Consider the following 24,274-nt stretch of genomic DNA (forward strand, 5'->3'; position numbering starts at 1 on the left):
TATACACAGCGACAGCAGTGCTTCCTGTGCTGTGTGATGTGGTGCGTGAGTAACATAAATTCCCCTGTATTGGGACTAATAGATAATTATCTTAAAAACATGTGACCTGGGTTTTAGATGATAGATTTACAATCGATCACCTCAGTTTAAATAAATGTTCACGTAAAGTCATGTTTGTTGGAAATCTGGACCCAAATGCAGACATACGCAAAAAAAAAGAGAAATGCTGGGGAAAATATCTCATCAGAATATGAACTTGTAAACAATCAGATGGAAGGTGATCCAAAAACTGAAACTCAAAACAGAAGAGGAGAGATTGAACAGAATAAACAAACAAAAGAAAGAACAAAAACAAAGAAAAATAAATAAATCTAAATCTAAAAACGCCCAAACACAAGTTGGTTCTGATCCTTAACATAAATCAAAAGTTCATATAAAAAAAGGTCTCAAACATTCACAGCCGGAGCAGAGTCCTGTCACTAAGTACATCCTTTTCTTTTCTTTATCTCATTGTACTTTGTATATACAGCAGAACAATAAGGTGAAAACAGACTCTATTCAAAGTGTGGTTAAATAAAAGTAAAAGCAAAGATAAAGCCCTGTGATGTTTGATGACCTGTGTAAAACAACTTCACCTTAAATCTTAAGTCCTGCTCGCTCTCTTAAACACTCTCCATGACTCTTGATGATGTGTTCACATGTTGAAGTTCTAAACTGCTTTAAAGCAGAGGCCCTACTGCTAGAGTTTGCCACTGAAATGACTTAATCAATCAATCTAATTCCAAAATAAAATCTACCCTGCTATAAATAAGTTTTCATGGAGTTCACCTTTGCTTTCATGGCCTAACAACATGTTGTAATGTGATTTGTCCAGCAGATGGCAGACCTGAGTGAGATTTAAAGGATGCCTTTATCAAAAATGATGTGAGATCAAAATATATCATTTTATTTACTGAAATTAAATAGAGATCAAAGAAATATAAAAGAAGACTAATCCGAAATTAAATGGGAGAAAAAAAAGATTCAAAGCCAAAAAAAAAGTAACACAACAACCTGATACTATTGATTACCCACAGTGTGTTTTAAGAACTGTGAAAATGCTACACAACTTTCATCAACCGAAAATAAAAAGCCTGGAATAGAGAAAAAATTAACTAGGTGCAAGTATTTCTAACCTTTTCTTGATGAGAGAGATTTTCTGCAAAGACAAAGCAAAGAGAAAAAAGGAACAAGGATGATAGTAATCTGTCCAACAGCAGAATGAGGAACAAAAAGATCTGTTCATCTATCAAACCAGCTCATCAGGAAGAAGAAAAGATGAAAAACAGGATGCCACAAACTGAGGGACGAGCAGTGATCCTTAACCAACAGTTTTTACAGGTGGGTAAAGCAATCTCAGCCAGACTTCATGTTTCCCGTTTGTTTACCTGAATTTAACTTACTGAAATCTAATCTAAATGATCCTGCGGCAGAAATAATAAAAACATCACCTTCACATCTTTTTGTTTGTGGTTTATTTGAGTCACATTAAGAGATCACAGCTCCTATAGTTCATGTTAATCACAACAAGAAGTATACAGTCCTATCACAGCTTTCATTTTTACCCTCACACGCAATCTGCATCCACACAGCAGGACTCAACAATTTTATCAAAAATCATTAAAAAAATTAAAAAAACATTACAGTATATACAAAACAGTTCTCGCAGGCTCATGTTATGGTTTTCAAATTGCCAGAACATAAAAGTAGAGGAGATATTCAAAGTTCATACAGATCCTGTTTTTCCCAAACTAAAAGTTAATGATTGACCCAAAGCATCAAGAAAGGTCACAGGTGGTTTTAGTCCACACCTAGGATAAAGCTTCCTTGTGACCTGCTACAACTTAGGCCAAAATGATTCACAAATCCTTAAGATATGGACGACCTGATCTGCCGTCAGATAGAGATAATAATGAAACTGAAGACTTGTCTCAGAGGGTGAAGCTAAGCTGCCATTTACTGCCAAATGTCGAATGAGTACACGTCGCAGTTCGTCAAACAAACACAGCATTTACTATCCCGCTTTGGCCAAACAGTGAGATCATGTGACACTCTGGGAAGTACAACCGGTACTTTCTCAGTGGCTAGAATGAGGATATGAAATTAGCAAGGTTTGGATTTTCTCAGTAGCATTCTTTTAAAATCAGACACACCAAAGACCTCAAGACTTTCAATACATTTCTATATACAGTTATATGCTACATGTGTTTTATAATCTTAATCTTAAATCATGTAATTTAAGAGTAATAATCTCTTGTGATTCTTCATTTAGAGGTCGTAAAATACGCTACAAAAAAACCAACAAGTGCAATTTTGGGTCTGTCCCGCCTCGTGCATAATAATGATTACTGAAGCTTTGGTTTGATATTATCAGCAGGAGCGCGGGGGGCCTATTACAGAGAGCAACAGCCGAGGAAAGCATTGAGGCATGAGCTGCTTTCAGACATGAACTCAGACATGACATTGTCCTGAAACTTTCCACACTCATTCCAACCCTAACCCTAAGACCAAATCTTAACCCTCAAACAGCCCATTGAATTTGGGAGGACCAGCCAAAATGTCCTCACAATGACGGTATTGAACCAAAATTGCCCATCACCTATAGATACACATGTGCACGCGCTGCACAAATACACACACACTGTGCCTCTATCAATAGAACACTGATAAAGAGGGTGAGAAAGTGAAAAGAAAAATTCCTTCTACATATTTCCACAGCTTCTGCTCAGCCTAAACAAAGAGGGATCCATACAATCTTTTTCCAGCCAACGACCAGCACTGACTCAGATGTCCAACGCCCTCGCATTATTATATCGCTCTAGTTCCTGATGTGTTTATCACAGCCTGAACACAACTCCCTGATCTCTATTTGCCCTTTGCACTGTATTAGAATCAGACTTGATTTTAAAAGTGTCTCCTTAAGGATATTGCAGTGGGTAAATAAAGGTGGTACATGTCCTTTGATGAATCAGAGTAATACAATACAAGTAATCCCTGGTTATATTGTGAAGTAGAGCACACAAGGAAGTGATGATTTAGAGGTTGACAGTAAGTTAGTACATCCATGTGACATGAAGTGTCTCCTGTAGACAGAGAGAGAGAGAGAGGGAGATTTTAGATATTTGCTACAATCTTTTTTACTGCAAATACACATAGAATACAATGCAGCTAAAACCGGGGGCCTTAAAGGCCCACAGTTTAAACAGAGAGGCCAACATCATTGATTATATACTGAAAATTGTTCAATTCAATTTAGTTCTTCAGAAAAGCTTAGAAAATAAAACATTCTTAACAAATTCACATGTTTACTATTTGTAAGTAACCAGACACTTGGCACTTCAGGGGCCAATAACATCTCGGCCAGGGCCTGTGCCTCCCCCTGGCCTAGCTCCCTGGCTCCGCCCCCCGGGTGAAACAAATGAATTTATTGTTTACTGGAAGAGCTGCAATTACCTCACACCGGGCTGCCATCGTCGTCTTTATTAAGCGGACCTATAAAAGATTGAAAGTCAAAGCGTGAATTTGAGCTCAAGGAATGCATGTGAAAACAGTTAGGAAACAAAGCTGGATCAAAATACAGACGTACCCTTCTCCTCCTCCTCCTCCTCCTCCTCCTCGCTTGCATTGTTTGTCAAAGGGCCATCTGGAAAAGATAAAATGTTACAGATTATTACAATGTCTGGTCACTCAAATACGTCTGATAAGTAACTGAGTCCAGGTTTCTACAACCCCCAGCAAACTTTTATTTAAGACAGGGGTTCTCAACCTTTTCGAGGTACAACCAACCAGTCTGATGAGCATTATAATAAGAGAGAGCTGTTCAACCTGTCCGTACTCTCTCTATAATGACAGGCTTTCCTTTTATCCCGCCACTCACTGTTGTTGGCTTGGTGGACTGGTTGGGTCACTGGTGGCTCTGCACTGCGACTAAGTGCATAAATGAAGCTCCCAACAGACCAGATAGGAAAATGGGTTTCTCTGCATCATAGTCTGCCACGCGATATTTCGTAACTTTATGATTCAATTGTGCCGAACTTTTAAGGGGTTTTCAATGCAGATCATTAAGCTGACAGAACATCTATGAGTATAGACAGTGACAAACATGTGAGTGTGAGTTCCAAAGAACCAGGAGTGAGATCATTAGCTGTCTGATTTCCTGTCGTTTCCAAATATGTCGTCGCGGAAGCGATTGACTAACATTGACTAAATTCACCACAAAAAAAAAGAAGCTTTGTTTTAATGGCAATGGAAGTACGTCAAACATAGTTAGTTTCAACTCAGATAAATCATCAAACATCAACCCTTAATCTTTTAACCTTACAGAGTATTCGGGCCTCTTGTAGAGAATAAGGTATAAGGATAATACAAACATAATATGAAAATATATAACAGATTGGAGAACACTGTTTAATAATGCCAATGTTTACAGTTGCTACAATGCCTGTTCCCTCTTAACACATTTGAACAGTTTTTCACCTTGCAGCTTTAAGCCTGAACAACATGGCCATCTGCCAGACATTCTTCAGGTTTTTCTACCTTCTGGTTTCCCCCCTCTTATCTTTTTTCTCCTTTTGTTTTTGTCTGCCGTTTCCTTTAAGCTCCTTGTTGTGAACAGAAACTCAGTCATGACATATCATGCAACCAGGCTCTTATTCAAGTATCAGATTAAATACTTCAAGAGAGTGATTGTTTTCCTTCAAGCAGATTCCAGCTGAACAGCCCAGTGGCCTTTGAGCTTCAAGTCTATTAGAATAAGAGTTCAGTACGACGACACTTCCAGTTCACACTCCCCATTATTTATTTCTTTCCTTCTTTGGGTTGTGTGTGTATCTTTAGGGCATGGAAGTGACAATAGATGTGATTCTTATTTCTGTGATGTTTAATTATTTACATGTTTAGTGGTAATTTGAGTTTTAAGCCTGTTGTTGTGTGGCAGAAACACCTTCAACCAGCAAAAACTGTCAATTTTAATCGCACTTTCATGTGTAAAGTCATTACTCAAAAAGATTGGAATAAAAACTTCAAAGCGTGCTCTTGAAGGTACTCACTCTGACGGCGCCGTAGGTAAAGGAGCACCATCAGCAATCCAATGATCAGCGATCCGATCACCACCACAGGAGCGACGATTTTCGAGGTTGAACCAGACTTTTCCTCTCCTCTTCCTTGTTCTGCAGGAATGAATACATGAATTCAAAAGGTTTGCATGTACTGGTGGGAATTTTCCCACTGACACTATTTACTTTCACTTTTATCCCAGAGGGGTCGGCATAGTTTGGACATGAGCTCAGATTAAAATATCAAATCCCTTATGCACAAAGGGGAAGTGTAAACCCTAGAGTTACATTTTCGGACCGTGGGATGAAGCCACAGAACAGACACAGGGAGAACATGCCAGACCTGGAATCTTCCATCAAACGTGCTTATCCCTGATCCCCCGTGCTGCTCCCAATTGAACCAATTGATGAATATCTTCCACAAGTGGGACTGAATAGTCCATTAAACAACATTAAGACTTGCGCAATCAAGGAGTGTCGTTTCTTTGTCAGGTGCATTTTGTGAAGTTTTGATGATGATGAGATTTTGAGACGTGTTGCAGCCTGTCTGTTCTGTGAAGAGCATTTGAAAAACAGCACAATATGAGTTGGCTGCAGTTATGGATAAAATAAACAGATTGCAGCTAGGAGGAGAAGGAACATGGTTTGGCAGGGCACTTAAACCTGCAACACTTCTACTTTCCTTTTTGTGCTTCAATGTTTATCTGTGTCAGTTTCTTGGTCTATCAGCTCCTTTTTGGTTTCTGTTGGGAAACTGAGCCTATGTGGGAGTCTATGACGTCCCACTCACACAAAAATGTGTGAGGGTTGGCTTGGATTTCAAGTCCCTGTCAGTTGTGCAATCTTAAACAATGCTATGCGTAATAGTTATAATATCCGTGTCGCTTCAAACTTCAGTTAAAACACGACCTTAGGTGCTACTATGGCTGAAATGACTTCCGTGTGCTGTTCTAAACGGTTCTAAACGGTGTGTGGTGTGCAGCGTGCCGCGTGTGGCGTTTGGTGCTGGAAGACAAATACCTCTTACTCTTGGTTTGTCCTCTATTTCAAATTCGGTCCACTCCTCTCTGCCGCCACTGGCATTGACCACCACGCAGGTATACTTGGAGAAGGTGGATCCTGGCAGCAGAGTCAGCTTGCTGGAGAGGTGAAACAGACCCCTCGGGCCTTGCTCCGCCTTCATCTCAGAGCCTTCGGTCCACTCCGTGTCGTGCTCGACGATCCAGTGAATCTCACCTTTTGGGTAGCCACCGTCCGAGTTACATATCAGGGCAGCATCTGTGTTTGGTTTAATCTGCTCAGGGACGGAGCTTATAGTTGGTTCACTGTATTTGGCTGCAAAGAACAAAAACAAAGTAGACGATCTGGGTTACAACAGCAGTGATTATTTGTCACAGTGAAAGTGAAAATAAGAAAATACACAGGAGAGCCAATAGATACTTAGTGAAAGCAAATACCAGGAAAGTCCCTCAACCTCCAAACAATCAAACTATCAAGACCTCAATTAAATCTTTCAACAAGTCAATTGTCTATGTGACAAATTGATGTTCACAGAAAAACAAAACTACTTTACACAGGGTTCAGCTTTTAAATGAGTTTGATGCTTCTGTCTCACCTGTGACTGTGAGGTTGGTGGTCCTTTGATAATAGCCGTAGTTTGTTCCCACCCGGCATATGTAAACTCCAGCGTGTTCCACCATAGTGTTGGTGATGAGCAGGGACACGTTCATGTTCTTACTGTTCCAGGACGGCTCAGCAAACATGTAGTCTTTCCGCAATGGCGTTCCTCCTTCATAAAAAACCAGCAAGGGCTTCTCCACACCCTCTTTCTTCCAGGAGACCATTTCGATTTCCATGTCCGCTGCCTCTTTTATGGGTTTGACGACAAGCTTCAGCAGTGACTGCTGGCCATGCTTGCCGAAGCTTACAGTATTGTATTCCAAGGTCGCAAAAACTGAAGAAGAAAAAGGGGCGAGATGTCAGATTACATCAGCACCAAGTAGCATTTGGCATTTGAAATGCACAGATAATGATAAAACTTACCATTCTGTGCACCAACAGATGTCGCAGTGAAAATAAAGAAGAGGATACCAATGAGGGCCATGTTCAGTTCCCTGCAATGACAGTTAAAATAAAATAAACAATTTGTATTCAAATGTGAAACTCATATACACCAATCAGAAACACAGCGATCTGTTTTTGTGAATCAAAGCGCACATGTTGTGTTTTTTTCTGGGCAGCATCTCCACAATGTCTTACCACTAATATTGCACATGATTCTACTCAATAAAATAATGATAAATATTAGATCTTATTACTTCTGTCTCTGACTCATCTACCTAATACTTCCAGAAATCTCTGCCTGTCTGTGTGTGTCTCACATATCTCCAGATCCGCTCATCTTATCAGCTTCAATTTGCTACAAACTACTACAAAGCAGGATTTGTGGTTAGCGAGCTAACTTCAGGTTAAATGGTGGTTCAGTTTTAAGCGGGTTACTTCGCCATGGTAACTAATGCTGCATCTCTAACCTGCTGCAGAGGAGGTGAACTTGCTCAGAACCTGTCAATGGCCCGACCAATCGGAAATTCATCAAGAGTCACAGATAATTCTCTGAGAAATTAACAAAGAAACGTCTCATCTCACAATATTAAAGAAAGTGACTAAAATTCCTGGATCCAGATCCATATCAAAGTTGAATTATTCTTCCTTGAGAATAAGAATTCCCAGCCCACCTCTATCCAATAAGTTTCATGGTAAGTCTATTTACTTATATGTGTACTGTACTGTGCTTTGCGCTGGTGGAATTCCTGCAGAATAGTTTTACAGCAGGAATCCACACGCTGCAGGATGAGATGTGCCGAAACACGTCCCTCATTAACTAGTGAGTTATCATCAGCTACAATCTTTACACCACTGCACTTTGATTTTCCGGCTGAACTGGTCCCGGTTGCATCAACACAAAGAGATGACGAAAGTTTCCAAAGTGAGAAGTGTTTATTGTTAAGATTGGAAATTCCCAAACACCGGAGTCTGATGCTTGTTGTTGCTCTAACACACCGGATTTCTTAGACGCAGAGGCGACACATCTGCGCTTCTTGTATCGTGCCAAGATTGAATATATGAATGGTCCAATGGGACGCCATTTGTTACTACTCTCTTCTCTTTTTAAGGTCATGTCCCAGCTGGTCCGGGCTGTGCTGTGTGTTCACTCCATTTCTGGATCCTATTAGACTTGGAATGTTCTTTGAATCTCTCTCTCACAATCGTTTTTGGATCTTAAAATCTGCAGGACAAATGAGCTGTGCTGTGGGAGAGAGTTGGCGTATTTCTTGGATACTACCTCTGTTGTGCCGCTGGCAGTATTAAACGTGTTAGTGCTTCCTACTGCAATACCTCAAACACCATGTTCCTGTCTGAAATCAGCTTATAGGCTCCAGTAAATGGACCGAGTCCTAACTCCAGCCTCTACACTCCCTGCATCCATCAGTTCAACTCTTGCCTACACGTCCTCCCGCTTCATTCCAGGGGACATTCACATCAAAAATTAACACTGAGTAAACAAACGTCAGACTTGCACTTGCTCTTCAATTATTAACAATTATGAATACGTTGCTGGGCAATATGCTGTGTATAGAATCAAAGGGTTTTGCTGCAATATTCGAGAAAAACCAAGTAGTTATTATTTAATTAGCCCAAACTGCCTCATTCATCTGCATGTTCAACTCGAACGTGACCTGTTTATACTTTGTGGCAGCCACCTTATGAAAACACTTACTTCCTTGATCATTGAGAAAGTTAAATCTATGTTAGTCATTGTTTGTACTGACCAGAAAGTGAAAGGCTCTTAATGTTTGACGATGTGCGACAATTCAAAAATTTTAAAAATTTGACTTAATAAGCAATGCAGAAAAGATTTGCTTCATTGTTAAGACTTGTATGTAAATTGATTTAGATATTCATCACATAAATAAATTCTCACATTAATATTTCTTTCAAGTTTAAAGATGGATCTTTGCTCCTGGGTGAAGGTTGGGGTTTTTTCTTTATAGAGAAAGACAAACACTTGTAAAACAATAGTAATTCTTTTTCCTTAGCCCTAACTTAAATCACTGTCGCATTGAATTTTCCTCCAAATATTAATTTTTTCATGGGTCATTTTTGAAGCTGGATGTAAGGAGTCAGAGACTGTGCTTGCACAATAAGCACTATATATATATATATATGATGAACTTATATTATATTTTGTTTTATTGTCTGCAAGTAACTTCAACCACATCACTGCAAGAATCCCTATAGATCCGAAGTGTAAGGATTTGCTGAGGTCAGCTACAGCTAGTCATTAAAAGTCACATAAACCCACAACAAAGATTTAAGTTAACCATTTAAGATTTAGATTTAACATTCATGTTCAACATTTAGATTTAATGTTTGAAATTTGATTTAGCATTTAGATATATGATTTAAATTTAGTTTTAACGTTTATATTTAACTATTAAGATTTAGATGTAATCTTTAAATTTAACTATTAAGATCTAGATTTAACTTTTTGAAAAAACTATTAGATATAGATGTAACAGTTAACGTTTAGGTTTGACATTTAATACTTGAGCTTAAGTTTGAGAAAATTGAAAAATGACATGTACATTGTATTATTGCATTCCTTGTGCTTTTGAGAATACAAATAATATTTAAAAAATATGTTAAAAAAAAACAAATCTGACACATGTCCCTCTCCCAGGCACCACCCTCCTGCCTCCTGTGAATGTAAATTACAATGTCTGTACAATATGGAGACAGGAAGAAGTGTGTGAATGCGCTGCTCTGAAGAAAGACTGAACTCCTTAATCAGATAATCTATCTTTATGTGCGATGAGTGTTCTAGGATCATATAATAAGATTCATAATATATAATCAAGCGCTCATAATGACAAATCTGACCCGAGACAAACGTGATCACTGGAAATTTCCACAGTAGAATTAAGTGGGAGGAGGCGGAGTCAGATTTGGTTGGTTCAAATGATTTCCTTCACGGAAAACCCCGTCGGTGATGGGAAAATGTTTCATTTTCCAGCTCTGCTCCAAGTCAACTAACTAACTACAAACTACATGCCCCCCCACTATGGACTGTCACTTAACACGTCCCGACTGTGCAATATTGTCTATTTTTGTCTATATAATATTGTTTATTGTCTGTAAGTAACTTCAACCACATCACTGCAAGAGTCCCTATAGGTCTGAAGTGTGTGGATTTGCTGAGGTCAGCTACAGCGAGTCATTAAACGTCACATAAACCCACAACAAAGATTTCAGTGTTTACATGACATACAAACATTCACTGAAGAGAAGCACATGTCCCCCCCTCTCTCCGTTCACTACACTGCACATGCAGCGTGTGTCCCGACAAGTTACCTATGGGTTATGGTTAGGATAATAACCCATGGAAGACATTAATGTAAATATATCACACATCAATACAATAATAATATGAAGACAAACTCACAGTACGCGCTCCTCCACAGACAGGATCCCTTCTGCTGCTGTACCAGACGCGGACTGACCGAACTGTGCTGCGGTGTCAGGGATCCGCGTTCCTGCCTGGTTACTTTCACTTTCATTGTGAGTACGAGGAAGAGTTGTATTACATCACCAAAAGTCAGGTCAAAATAAGGGTCATGCTTCTAACACTGTAGAGTTAGATTTAACAATTAGATTCAACATTTAACATTTAGATTCAACCTTTATATTTAACATTTAAGATTTAGATTTAACATTCATGTTCAACATTTAGATTTAATGTTTGAAATTTGATTTAACATTTAGATATATGATTTAAATTTAGATTTAACGTTTATATTTAACTATTAAGATTTAGATGTAATCTTTAAATTTAACTATTAAGATCGAGATTTAACTTTTAGAAAAAACTATTAGATTTAGATGTAACAGTTAACATTTAGGTTTGACATTTAATACTTGAGCTTAAGTTTGAGAAAATTGAAAAATGACATGTACATTGTATTATTGCATTCCTTGTGCTTTTGAGAATACAAATAATATTTAAAAAATATGTAAAAAAAACAACAAATCTGACACATGTCCCTCCCCCAGGCACCACCCTCCTGCCTCCTGTGAATGTAAATTACAATGTCTGTACAATATGGAGACAGAAAGAAGTGTGTGAATGCGCTGCTCTGAAGAAAGACTGAACTCCTTAATCAGATAATCTATCTTTATATGCGATGAGCAGGGGTGTTTCTAGGATTGAAAGAAAAGGGGGGGCTTAGCCCCTAAGGATGCTGAATGTTTGCGCGCGCAGCGCGCGCCAATTTTTTTTGGGCTCATTTGGGGCTGCGGATATCCATTGTTTCAGACAGTTCATAGATTGGTTCAATCAGAAAGAGTGTGATTTTTCTCTGTATCTTTGCTTGCATTCATTCAGTATAAGATAACAGAAATTATCTGTCACCTCTGCTAAAGAATCTTCTTATATACATCAGCGATGCAGACTCCCCAAGGTCCTAGTGCCCTGTCTTTTATTGTTAAGTATGATGAGAGGCTGTTGGATTGTAATTTGAAGTGGGAGAAAACATACAACGCAGAAACGCACTCACATATGTAGCATGTTAGAGTTATAAATAACTTGTCCATGTGTAAAACAATAGTTTAATTTAAAAAAAAAAATTAAAAAAAAAAAATTAAAAAAAATCCCAAAAATTATTTGGGGGGGCTGAAGAACATTTTAGGGGGGCTTCAGCCCCCCTAAAACAGGCCTAACGACGCCCCTGGCGATGAGTGTTCTAGGATCATAGAATAAGATTCATAATATATAATCAAGCGCTCATAATGACAAATCTGACCCGAGACAAACGTGATCACTGGAAGTTTCCACAGTAGAATTAAGTGGGAGGAGGCCGAGTCAGATTTGGTTGGTTCAGATGATTTCCTTCATGGAAAACCCCGTTGGTGATCGGAAAGTCTTTCATTTTCCAGCTCTGCTCCAAGTCAACTAACTAACTACAAACTACATGCCCCCCCACTATGGACTGTCACTTAACACGTCCCGACAGTGCAAAATTCACTGTAGTATACTCATTTGTAAAATATTTCTATGCAATATAAACCGTTATGGCCAATCCATTTACTGTACATATTCTTCTTCACACCGTATATACTACTGGTTTAATCACATTTATTTATGTTTCTATATATTTTTGTTTATTTATATTTCTTTATATTCCTTCACCCAAGTCCTGCATGCTACTTATGTGTTGTCTTCTGCTGCTGTAAGATTGCAACTAATAAAGGACTTCTTATCTAAAGCGGCCAAATATATTGACATGCAGAACGTGAATGCCTGGTGCATGGATCATCATTATCGATATGAACAAATTAGATATTATCGTAGACGATATAAATCTCAAACTCCCACTTGAGACTGGACTCTGGTTGATATAAAACTATAAAAACATGCCGTAATCCTTCCTCCTCTTTATACTGGTCATTACAAGAGCCCTCTCCAAAAGCCCTCTCCATTGCAGTTCTATGTGTACTCATGCAAGTTCTCAGATAAAGCACAAGTACAACACATGGTCAAGATTGATTTTTATTGTTAATTTCCACTTGTGCCATTTCTCAAATTCAAATTTCTGCAGTGACTTACATCGAGCAACAGGAATTGGTAGGATGCAAACAGACGTGTCTTGCATCGTCACACACATTAAAAAATAGTAGACACCACAGTAAATACAGTTCATGTACCTGAAATGTGGTTTTTTTTTGTTGCACGACAGCTGGCTGACACAGCAGTCACACTCACACCCACACATACACACACATGTTGACTCGACAAGAGAGAAGCAAGGAGGCGTTGGAATTTTGGTTTGAGTGATGTGACATGAAATCTACAAAAAGACTATTCTGTATTCTTTCAGGGTCGTTGGCAAATGTAAAAGGGGGTAAAGCATAGAAAAAAAGACTGAGCTGTCATAAGGTCACTTGTCAAATCTAGGATGGGTTAGCCATTAACACCCAGGTGTCACAACCCACAACATTCCATTGACTCGCGATGGAAAAAACAAGGTTGTGGTGATACTGGTAGGATGCTCTATGAGGAAACCCAGTTTTGTTTGATGTTTGTAGCCTAACAAACAAACAGGCACACATTATGTGAGAGTCAATTTCACCTATAAAAACACGGGGCACCCAAAACCGGCACTGGGGTTCCAATAGTCTAAGGTTAGTGAGTGACTACTATATAAAAAAGGCTTATTCCAATTCAGTTACCTGACGGGGCGGGACCTACAGTTCTCATCTGAAGACAAATGTTTGCATCCTTCAGATCACAATGACAGTAATTTATGTTGCTCATATTTGGCTCCTATATGGATATTAATACTATAATCAGTAGAAAGATTCCAACTTCATGCAACAACAATACAACAACTATTCCACAAAGAAACAACTAACAAACAGGTTGAATTATAGAAAAAAAAGAATCTTCAGTTATGTTTCATCTCACATTCATACATCACAGACCAGATGTGCATGCACAATGGGTCAAAACTGAACACAGTGCAAAAGTGACAGCTTTATCTCTGCTTGTGTTCTAGAAACTGCTTGTATCATCACCTACAGCTTGTGCTGTTGCAATCAAATGAAGGGGAGGGGGGTTTAGCACTGGTTGATATGAGAGATGTGAACCTTCTACCCTTTCTGTCGGGTGTAATGCATTAGAGGGACAAAAGGCAGACGCTGAACCATATACATAGAAATACATAAAGTGCTTCTGTCAAAAATAAACAAACAATAAAAACAGTACAAAACGGTATCAAGGTATCAAAACAATGCACTTGAGGATGTGGAGGGCACTGGTGCCTCTTGGAACATTAGGATTTCCTGTGGCACAGACAGATGAGCTGGGGTTCCATGTTTGAAAAAAAAAAAAAGAAAAGAAAAAAGTTTGTAAAAAAGAAAAAGGATGAGTTCAGAGACACGTGGAGGTAAAGAGGGGCAGTTGTTGGGCATTCAACCCAGGATGAGGCTGGACTTGCCTCCGGGGGGATTCCTGCGGCCGGACCCTAATCCTGCAGAGGGCTCCTCAGCTGCTGGGGCCTCCTCGTGATGCTCTGGAGCCGCTTCAGGTTCAGCTGCAAAGTTGTCTGAAAACAGGCAGAGCGACCGGAGACAATTGTTGACACAAGAGACCGGTTTGCCTGGGGTGTGCCATTTTACCTTCAGTCTTTCACCACTAACTCGTGTACTGTAGGCAGCTATTAAATGCGTATTAAATACCCTTTCTCATCATTCTCTTTCTAAAACAGAAACATTAAAAAGTCAGACCCTGCTTTCAACCTTCTCATGAATTAACTTGACTGGATACCTTGATCTAGACGGCAAAATGACTAAAGGTGTACATTTGTCAGCCGGCTGTTTTAAAATTACTAGGAACTTTAATCAATATTAACTTCTTTAATCAATTAACAAATCAAAATCAATACAACCTAAATAAAATGTATTGTGATAACAAAATAGCATTTTCTGACTAATTAAAGTGAAGAGAATTTGTTTATGTGGCTACAGTGTGTGTACATTGGATGAAGTGTGTTATATAGTGATGTTATGACATATCCCTGATCTGTTCTGTTTTATATATCGGATCACTGGCTCAGAGTCTATTGGGGGAGGGCTCTTCTTATCTAATTTAGTTTGGAGAATAAAGTTGCAAAATTACGAGATAAAGGAATAATAGTACAAGAAAAAAGTCATACATTTATGAGAAAAAGGTCAAAATTTTAGGCTCTGTGTCATTACAGAGGGGGTATATCAGAGGATCAGCTGGTCGCCTGCATTACTATCAGTAGTGTGGAACATCTGGTTAAGTTATACTTTAGTACATATTTCACTAACAATAAGGTCAGGAATACTTTGGCTCATCGACTCAATATGAATAAGGACATTAAAAAGATTGTGAAAGAAACTGTGTCTGTGCTGAAGAAGGAACCGCAGACCCGGAGGAAGTTGACTCTTTTGTGGATGAGGTAATGATCAACTGAAATCTGCTTACAACTCAAAGTTATGTCCTAGCTTCTAAAGAAACAACCAGATTGGGAATTGTAGTGAGCGGCTTACTTGCTAAAGAATGTTTTTTGCTTCTTTATTCACGTAATATTATGACTTTTTTCTCATAAAATTACAACTTTATTCTCGTACGACTTTCTTCTCAAGTAAGACTTTAATCTTGAAATCTCTTAATATGGCCTTGATACTCCATCATATCCTCTGTTGCGCACATTAAGTTAAAAGAAAACTGTCAGCAGGTAGACTGCAGGCAGACACAGCAGAATCAACAGGTGCTTACCATGATCACGCACAGACATTTCTCCTTCCTAAAAGACAAGGAGAAAAGAAAGTGTTTCAACAGCTTTCATAGGATATGCTGTATTGTCACAAGTCTACATGAAAAAGAAATACACGTACTGAATGAAGAAATATCAGTAGTTATAACCTTTGTGAGGAGTATTAGGAATCAGAGAAGATGTATCACTTCATTTAACTTTCAGTTGCTTCCCTTTATGCTTCCCTCAGCTTCTGCTTTATATCGGTCTACAACTCATGATCTGGAGCCTGATCTTACTGTGGTGGGGGGGGCGTCTGCTGAGCTGTTGGTTCCGTTGTTCCCTCCTCTCCTCAGGGGGGCTGACGGCTCCCCACACAGCACCCCTTTGGGCATTCCTCCTGAAGAACAAGGAGACAGAATGGTTCAGATAGATGCGGCTTCAGATTTTTTCAAAGAGACAAATAACATGGTGATGTACAGTCTGTCAGATAATGACAACATCGGCACTACTGGGGATGCACCGCTCCAATAACCATATCGGATATTCAATAGCTGGATCGGGCATCAATGACAACAGGGCAGAACTATGTGGTTATCTATTCCCCCCCACACACACACTTTGGAGGCATTTCACCATTGCCACAACAAGAAGTTCTACATATTGACGCCAGAGCTTAAAGTATCAGAACAGTATACAAAAGGCTGCCATGCTTTGGCTGTTCAGAGTCCTCAATTCCCATCGAAGCTTGACCAGATGATGTTCCGAGAGGAAATATAAACTAAAGTGACTAAAAATAAACCTTAACAGATTGTAGTATTTATAGTGGCTGTGAGAAAATCTCTGTTGATACTATCAGTAAACCCAGACTCAAGTAATAGAGTTAATAATGACACAAGAGGAGGGAATACATATTATAGCTGGAGACTATAATCTATTACCAAATCAATTTACAACCACATTTATAAAAGATTATAAATGATGACCAACTAAAATAATGTGCAAAACTCATTTACCCTTTTGACAGGCGTAATAGAAAGATGACATAACAAAAACATTATGATGGAGAGCAAAACACAAATAAAGCTCGAGAACACTAAAGAGGCAAAAAAGTAAAGTTTGCATTATCAAATTAAAAGATGACAGTACTAAAAATCTGAATTGTATGTAATTTTGTATTAGGACGAATTAAGACAAAATGCAAATTTAAAAAATGGAAATGTAGTCGAGGAAACCTGAACTAGAATAAAGGCTCTTATATACTACTACGTGTCCGTTTCTCGGAGAGTTCTCAGCAGGGGGCAAAGACTCTTTTTGATTTTTACTTCTCCGTCAGTCTACGTCCGGAAAAAATTCACCGCCAAACCCATAGGTGGCGCAACGGAAGACGAGCTCAGAGAAGCCTACCCCATTTGGGAAGAAGAAGTCCACGTGTCTCTGTTGACATGTTAGCTTGCGTCCCACACACTGAACCATGGCAACTAACAGAACTAAATAAAGTGACACCCAGCGGGTCAAAATGCTGATGTAATCGTTTCTTAGCGCAGCGGTTCCCCGGTCTTGTTTCCGAACTGTGTTGCTGATTCCACAGCTTGAATCTGCTTGAGGCTACATGTAGCTAGAAGCTACACGGACCTACCTCCCCCCAGCTTCCACACACAGTCAGCAGGGACTCCCGACACTAACTACTACTATCCAGTGTTTGCTTCTAACCTGACGGTATTATAGAAACAGTGTCATGATAGAAGTGGAATTAAAGTCGTGACGGCGGGTTCTTGCACTGTTACCACCGCAGTTAGCATGGTGGCTAGCCTAGCCCGCTAGCCTAGCCTGCTAGCGCCGTTTTGAAAGCTCGTTATAACCGTCTGTAACCGTGCACACATGCCCTCAGTGCTCGAACGAGCCACCGTCAGCCGGACAACTCCGCTGGCTTAACACACACGTCACATTAATCGTAGAATCATAGTTGTGTTTGGGTTTGATGCTACATGGAAGTAAACAGGAAGTAAACAGGAAGTTTGAGGTCCGGAAATACGGAAATGACGTCATACGGAAATGATGTCGTTCGCGGACCAATCACAGCCAAGAGCGGTCCGTCGGGTCTCAAACATGAAGACGGATAGTTAGAAAAATCAGACGTGTACGAAAAGCTGTACGAAGCATTCGGAGAGGGCGTTTCACGACGGATAGGGCGGTCTTATCTGTCCGTAATAGAAGAAACGGAGAGGCATAAATTGGCCTTCAGCATCTTCACATTAAAATGAGTCACACATAATAGTGATTTCAGTATGAAACATCTAAAACTTTGACATCTAAAGCGCAAAACTTTAGGAGACGATATACAAATTAATTTTTTACCAATTTTAAATAGAGTATGTAGCTATGCATTCTGCTTTAAAATGACAAAGTTAACAGAATGTCAAAGCTTTTAAAAGTTCTTAATAATAATATGGAAGTAAGTAAATGTCACTCTCGAAAAGAGTCGATCAGCCGTATGAGGACTGGAAGTGTACTTAAGGGAACTCATTTAACAACTAACTCCAAATACTATGGAGAATTTGCATCGGTTATATTCAAGATTATTTATTACTCCAAATGAATGCATCAGTAAAGTCAGGTTGCTGGATGAAATGCAGTGAGATACAGGCAAACCATTCCCACTTTCTTCTTTTGCCCCATTTTAAAATCTTTTGGCATTCAGTCACAGTCACAGTGAGTATTTTGGGTATTATTAATACGAGTCCTATTATACTTGGAAAATACCACCCAGTTAAGGCGGGAAACGGTTTAGTATCCATCCAACAGTTCAGACGTGGGACATTTCACACTTAAACGCCAAATCTTGTGTTTCATGATGTTGGCAAAGGACGACGAGGGGCCTTTCAGATCCTTCAGGGGGAAAAAAAGAGGAAAGTTGCAGCCTGTGGACATTACTGCCTGAGATGAGGACACAAATAAACATGACCTAAGTGTGTCGACACTCCAACACATAACCGGTATCCTATTGTCTTCTTGTATCCCCAGATGCTGGAAGCTTCACTTTCACACTGAATGTCCTTCTTATATAACTCTGTCGACAAAAATGTTTCGGGCCTATGAATCATTTTGACTTCGTTTCCAATCCCTTTTGCCACAGGCTCATTGTCACTGCATTGGACATGAGTGCGACTACACTTGCTCTATGACATTTTATCGAATTTGACATAGTTTGTAGTAGGCTCTTTGGAATCATGTCTGGAAGTGATTGAGTTAGCCTGCTACATTTGTGTGAAGCATTAAAGTTACATTTTGTCAAAGAAGTCCAATGAGATTATTTACCCAATGTATTAGTTTAAGATTATACCTATTAATATATAAAATAAATAAACTATCACAGACAGAGGACAACACAGCCATTCACTGAGTCTCTCTGTGAAGCTGAGCTGAGAAGCTGAGGTCAGATCAGAGAAAAACACTCAGTAATCATGAGAAAACTGATTAGAAAAAGTTGATGCCTTTCAGGGACAAATGCCAGTCTAACGAAAGTTTGATTAAGGATCAATAATACTGTCAGGACAAAGCTCATTGAAATCAACCAGTGAGAGAAGTAAAAGGAGGAACTGGGAGATGAGGCTGTACTGAATTAAACCAACGTACAAAACAATGTGTTTTTTTGAATATGGGAAGTAAAAAGAGGAGGCATGTGAAATGTGATAAGAAAACATATTAAAGCTTTGCCAAACCCTCAGCCTGTGTTATTGACTGATAAGACCCCCTTTCATCTTTGGAGAGAAAGGTAAACTAGACATTTTTAAAATCAGCTTATTTTGGCGGTTCCATTGCCAATACATCCTCAACTTTGACACCTGCTGTGGAGATTTCCGTTACAATAAAGTCTGTGGATTTTGAGAGTTCTCCACATGACACACACTTAAAAGATGCTTTCTAATGCCCACCATGATTATGTTCTGTGGTCAGTGAACACAAATAACCACTGGATCAACATTCAATAAGCACTTCAGAATTACACTGTGGTGATGATAATGGAGGCATTTGCTGGTTTTAGCTTGTCGTATTAGTTCTCCAAATAATCAGACAACATCAAGTGCTCAGTGCAGACCATGAAATCCAGTGTGTTTACAATAGAAAGCCAGTGTAATAGCGTCCAACTGCTTTTTTGGCAAATGATAAGTTGTAGTATGAAGTTCAAAAAGTCTTGCATAATTATTTAATTAAATTTGTTTCCTGAAGATCATCTCGGAACATCACTGGAGTTGAGTTCACTTAGAGCTGGCCTGTTTCATATTGTGATTCCACTGTCAAAAAACAAGTGGCGGCCCTCTACAGGCCAAAGATAATATATTCTCATCAAATTCACCCATATTTGATAAGTAACATTATCTATTTTAGATGGGATGGTGTACTACCCAAGCCAAAATAACCATTGATTTTATTGTATTAATGTTTCATTGTATATAAAAGCTATCTGGCTTCACCTACACTGAGAACTAGAAAAAGCACTGCAGGCTCTAAATAAGTACAAGACAAGTAGATCTCTTAAAATAGATGTTTTCAGCTTAAAGGGGGTTTGTCTTTGTTTGTCTGTATGTGTGGTAAACAATGCTTCAAGATACTGGGAACCACTGCTCTAGATAAAGCTTACCAATTTAATTCATGACAAACATTATATCTTCTATTATATTTCATTTTGCTATGCATGTTTCTACATTAAAAAAAGGATTCTACTTTTTTGATTCTGGTGTTTAATTGAATTGTGATGCATGTATCACAGGTGCTGATCTTAGAATATACTCTTTTAATTCCATAATTAACTCTGTGACCTAACAAGGACATGAGGCCACCCATGAATATTTCAGATTCCCACATGGTGAGAAGAATACTGATTAGTCGAGAAACACCAATGTTTGCATTTCTTATGACTGAAAGAGAAACAATGAATCATTAGGGCACCTCAACCTGTTCTGTGATACTGACCAGTAACCGCGGCAGAAAGAAAATTGTACTTGTATGCATTTTATTTGTGGAATCAGCTGTCTGCGGTTTTGAGAAGCCTAGGAATGCAGAGAGCATTAAGACAAAACCCTGTCACATGTTATCATTGATTTAATGCCATTCATGTCACACCATCTGTCCATATACGTTGGATATGCACAGCTGAGACACATATTTTTGCAGATGAGGCAGAATGTACCTGGTGGGTTGTTCCTGCGATTAAGATAGGGGTCCTCTGGCTCATCGAAAACACTGGAAGCCATCTTGTTTTTTCGGACGGGAGGTTTCTCCTCATCTGGACCAAGCGAAAAGTTGGAGCCGCCACCCGGTGGGCGCAGCACCCTGAAAAGAGAGAGATGGTCAACACCGTTACTGAAAGCTGGAGCTCAGTGGCTGGTTCTTCTACTCACTCTAAAATAGAAACAGACAAGGACTGTATATAATTAATCAATGAGAAATGAGTCACCATCTACACTTGTGCCAATAAAGATCAACAGTTTATTTTATTTGAAGACATTTAACATTTGTGCTACTCTGTGCTTCTGCGACCAAACAAAGTGGTTGTACAGTATCTTTGCACAGTCTGGGCAGATTCAAGTTCCCAAAAGTGAAGCCAATCGCCCCCTGGTGGCTGGCTGCAGCATAGGTCATAAATCCCATCTCTTCCATGTTAATGGTCTCATGTGGTTCCAAGAATCTGTAAGAGTAGAACAGGAGGTGGAGCCTTCAGCTACCAGGCTCCTCTCCTGTGGAACCACATCCCACTCTGGGTTCTGGAGGAAGAAACCATCTCTTCATTTAAGGTTAAAATTAAAATGCTCCTTTTTGATAAAACCTAAAGTTAGTGCTGGATGAGGTGAGTCCTCCTGAACCATCCCTTGGTTATGCTGCTATAGGTCTAGACTGCTGGGGCCACTCCCATCATGCACTGAGCACTTCTCCCCTTCTTCCTGTCTCTCCGCCCCCCCACAGTCATTTATTTATTTTACTACATCTCACTATGTGTTTTTTTCCTTCCCATGGTCTCGCTCTCTCTCTTTGCAGGTATCTCTGACTCCAGAGCTGCAGGATAACAAGTATTATTATTATTAATAATTGTTGCTGCTATCAAGAACATATTTACACGTTTATTGTTTTCATTATAACTAGTAAGAGTTTAAGTCTGACGCTGTTCCTGGTCTACCTCTCCTCCCCCCTATCTCTCCTCTTTTCCACCCATCTCTCCCATCCTCCCCCTTTTTCCCTGCTAACCTCAACCAGTCGAGATGTTGCTCACATCGAGTCTGGTTCAAGAGGTTTCTTCCAGTTAATGAGGGACTTTTTTCTCTCTACAGTCACCAACGTGCTGCTCATTGTGGGAACTGTTGGGTTCCTCTATACATGTTAGGGTCTAGGCCTTTTTTGTAAAGTGCCTTGAGATAATGTATGTTATGATTTGGCGTTAACTCTGCTCCAAATGTGAAAGACGGCAGCGTTCATATCCAAGATATTAAAGCTTCATTTCAGGATAGTGTGAATAAGTGGAAAGGCTTTGTCCATCGTTATACACAATACATGTTGTTGGTCAAACCCATTTGTATCAACAATGCGATACAGTTCAACAACACTATTAACTACAATCTGCCAAGTGAGCTTCTTAAGAGTAGGATTTATTGAAGGGCTGATGTGTTTGCTTTATTAACAACAAAACTCCTGCCATGGTCCAATATCTAGTATGCATTCTTATTCTGAAATAGTTATAACTACATTGTGCTCACACACTGCAGTAAATGTATTCTTGTAGTCTAATGCACATTTGTGTTTTCTCTCACATTTTCATTGTTGAGCTTTAGAATTATGAAATTTTAAATTTTAACTATTGTATTATTGGAATGTAACTGGAAGATAAGTGGACTGCTTCCTCTGCACCTCTGGTTTAATAGTTGCAATATTATTTGGATCAATAGCAAAAGGAAAAAGGTTGAATACATATTGATTGATTGATGAAGATGATGGGGTGGAATACATAACTGATCCACCTCAGATTTGAGTCTTACAACTTTTCAATGAAATAATGGGATAATAATCAATATCGATTTGATCATGCTCTGATTATATGTTTCCCATCGTGGATAGAGCTCGGGCTGATGTCAGGTGTGGTCAGCAGGGCCTCGCCTCAGTGGGTGCACATGCTGGGCAGACTGGAGGATGTCTGACTGGAGCTACCTCACTGGTCATGCTGGTGATCAGACAAACCACAGGGGCCTCGCCCATCTGTCCTTTCCTTTTTCTTCCGATGGACACAATCCCCTCGCTGAGGAAACGCACGCTGGTGTGAGAGGCCCGTGTAGTTGACGCCGGGCACAGAGCAGCCTGGTGTGCACCTGCTAGCTCTGCAGCATCTCCACAGAAAGGGAGGGTGCTATCGTGCTAGCTCACGTTCATAATGGTACGCTATGGTTCTAACGCACAAAACCGTGAAGGTGTGGTACCGAGCTTTATCCTGGGATGATCCACCAGTGATTAATCCCACATCGAGGATCGAACCACAGGCAGCGACTATAACAAGCATGTGTTACACTACACGTGCTGCGCTGTGTGTGGCAGCAGCAGAGGATGCAGGACGTGTGGGATGGATGGAGGGATGGATGGATGGTGGCTAACAGCTGGAATGGAACCGTCCGGACGACGCCTTTTACCTGGAACTGCTTTTGGAGCCGGGCTCCATCCCTTGAAAGTTCTTGGTGGTCGTCATGTCTGCACAGGAAGAGGCGAAGTGTTAATTTAAAAAAGAAGACACGGTAAATGGCGCAATCAGTAGCAGCTCCTTTATCATTGTCTACCCGGGCCGGCGGTTCTCTGTAGTCAACCTGCCTCCTCCAGCCTGACGACACCACACCGTGCTGCAAGACGCTTCACTTCCGCTCCGCTCTTCAAAATAACACACACTAACCTCACGGGTGCAGGTTATTTAGTTCCGTGAGACGCTGAAAATGAGTCACATCTAAATACTGGTTTTATATCTCGGCGTTTTATGGCAGAATGTTTGTGGTTTTTGAACCTTTACTGAAACAAAAGCCCCAGACGTGGGTTTTAATTTGAGGGGGATAGGTCTGTACTTCCGGTGACGCTATCCGCTTCAAAGTGTGGCAGCAGTGCGGACCGTGGTTTCTACACCCAAGCACCGCCCACAAGTGGACAGCTTCTCCGGTGATTGGTTCCTGGCACAGCGATCAAGCCTGTGATTGGTTTGAGTGGTTAACATGCAAGTTTGACTCAGAAATCCACCCTCAGTTTTCATCAAAAAACTATTCTATATGTGTTTGTGTGTGTGTCTATATATATATATATATATATATATGTATATGTAAAAGGGTCAAATTAAGTCAATTGACAAAGCAGTTTTGAAGAAATTAACTAGAAGCATGTCTTCTTTAAAAACTAAAGATTTATGAAGTTTTAGTAATTAAACTTTCATACATAGCTGTGGCTTTCCTATTATAGTGATTAAGTCCAACATAATCCATTGGGCACACATGGCTTGATGATAATTATAACAGTGAGTGCACCCTCTTCTCCACAATGCTGACACTGTAAAACACCCGTCTTGATGTCCAAGGACAAGGAGTGCTGACTTACATAGTTACTTTATCAGTTTTAAAACAATTCCTGCGCAAATAAAGTTGTGTTGTTAGTCAAGCACGTTTCTTTGTTTTGAAATATATTCAAAGAACCGTATTGCAAAGTAAGAACATTTAAATGATCTAGAAATAAGACTGTTTACAAACCGCTGGTTAAGCTGTTTACTCTCAGGCTAAGAGGCTGAATACTGTTGTATTTAGTATTTACCTTGAAACAAAACACACTGCTCAT

The 24,274-nt window shown here is 39.7% G+C and overlaps 2 protein-coding genes across 2 annotated transcripts; both read right to left on the bottom strand.

Annotated features, from left to right (window-relative positions):
• Positions 1 to 1,497: 1,497 nt before the first annotated feature.
• On the bottom strand, positions 1,498 to 10,695 carry zgc:174863 (uncharacterized protein LOC100136852 homolog). Its single transcript, XM_061083616.1, has 8 exons — positions 10,597 to 10,695; positions 7,137 to 7,207; positions 6,709 to 7,047; positions 6,114 to 6,428; positions 5,088 to 5,207; positions 3,626 to 3,682; positions 3,493 to 3,531; positions 1,498 to 3,122 (listed from the first exon to the last, which is right to left on the bottom strand). Exons 2-7 carry the CDS (start codon positions 7,195 to 7,197, stop codon positions 3,494 to 3,496), a joined length of 930 nt encoding a protein of 309 aa, XP_060939599.1. The 5' UTR covers positions 7,198 to 7,207; positions 10,597 to 10,695; the 3' UTR covers positions 1,498 to 3,122; position 3,493.
• Positions 10,696 to 14,120: 3,425 nt separating this feature from the next.
• Positions 14,121 to 23,156, bottom strand: LOC132996644 (jupiter microtubule associated homolog 1-like). Its single transcript, XM_061066970.1, has 5 exons — positions 23,101 to 23,156; positions 20,622 to 20,764; positions 15,730 to 15,830; positions 15,454 to 15,481; positions 14,121 to 14,254 (listed from the first exon to the last, which is right to left on the bottom strand). The coding sequence occupies exons 1-5, from the start codon at positions 23,154 to 23,156 to the stop codon at positions 14,121 to 14,123; spliced, it is 462 nt and encodes a 153-aa protein (XP_060922953.1).
• Positions 23,157 to 24,274: the final 1,118 nt, after the last annotated feature.

The sequence above is a fragment of the Limanda limanda genome, chromosome 2 (assembly GCF_963576545.1).
Source record: "Limanda limanda chromosome 2, fLimLim1.1, whole genome shotgun sequence".
Lineage (NCBI taxonomy): Eukaryota > Metazoa > Chordata > Actinopteri > Pleuronectiformes > Pleuronectidae > Limanda > Limanda limanda.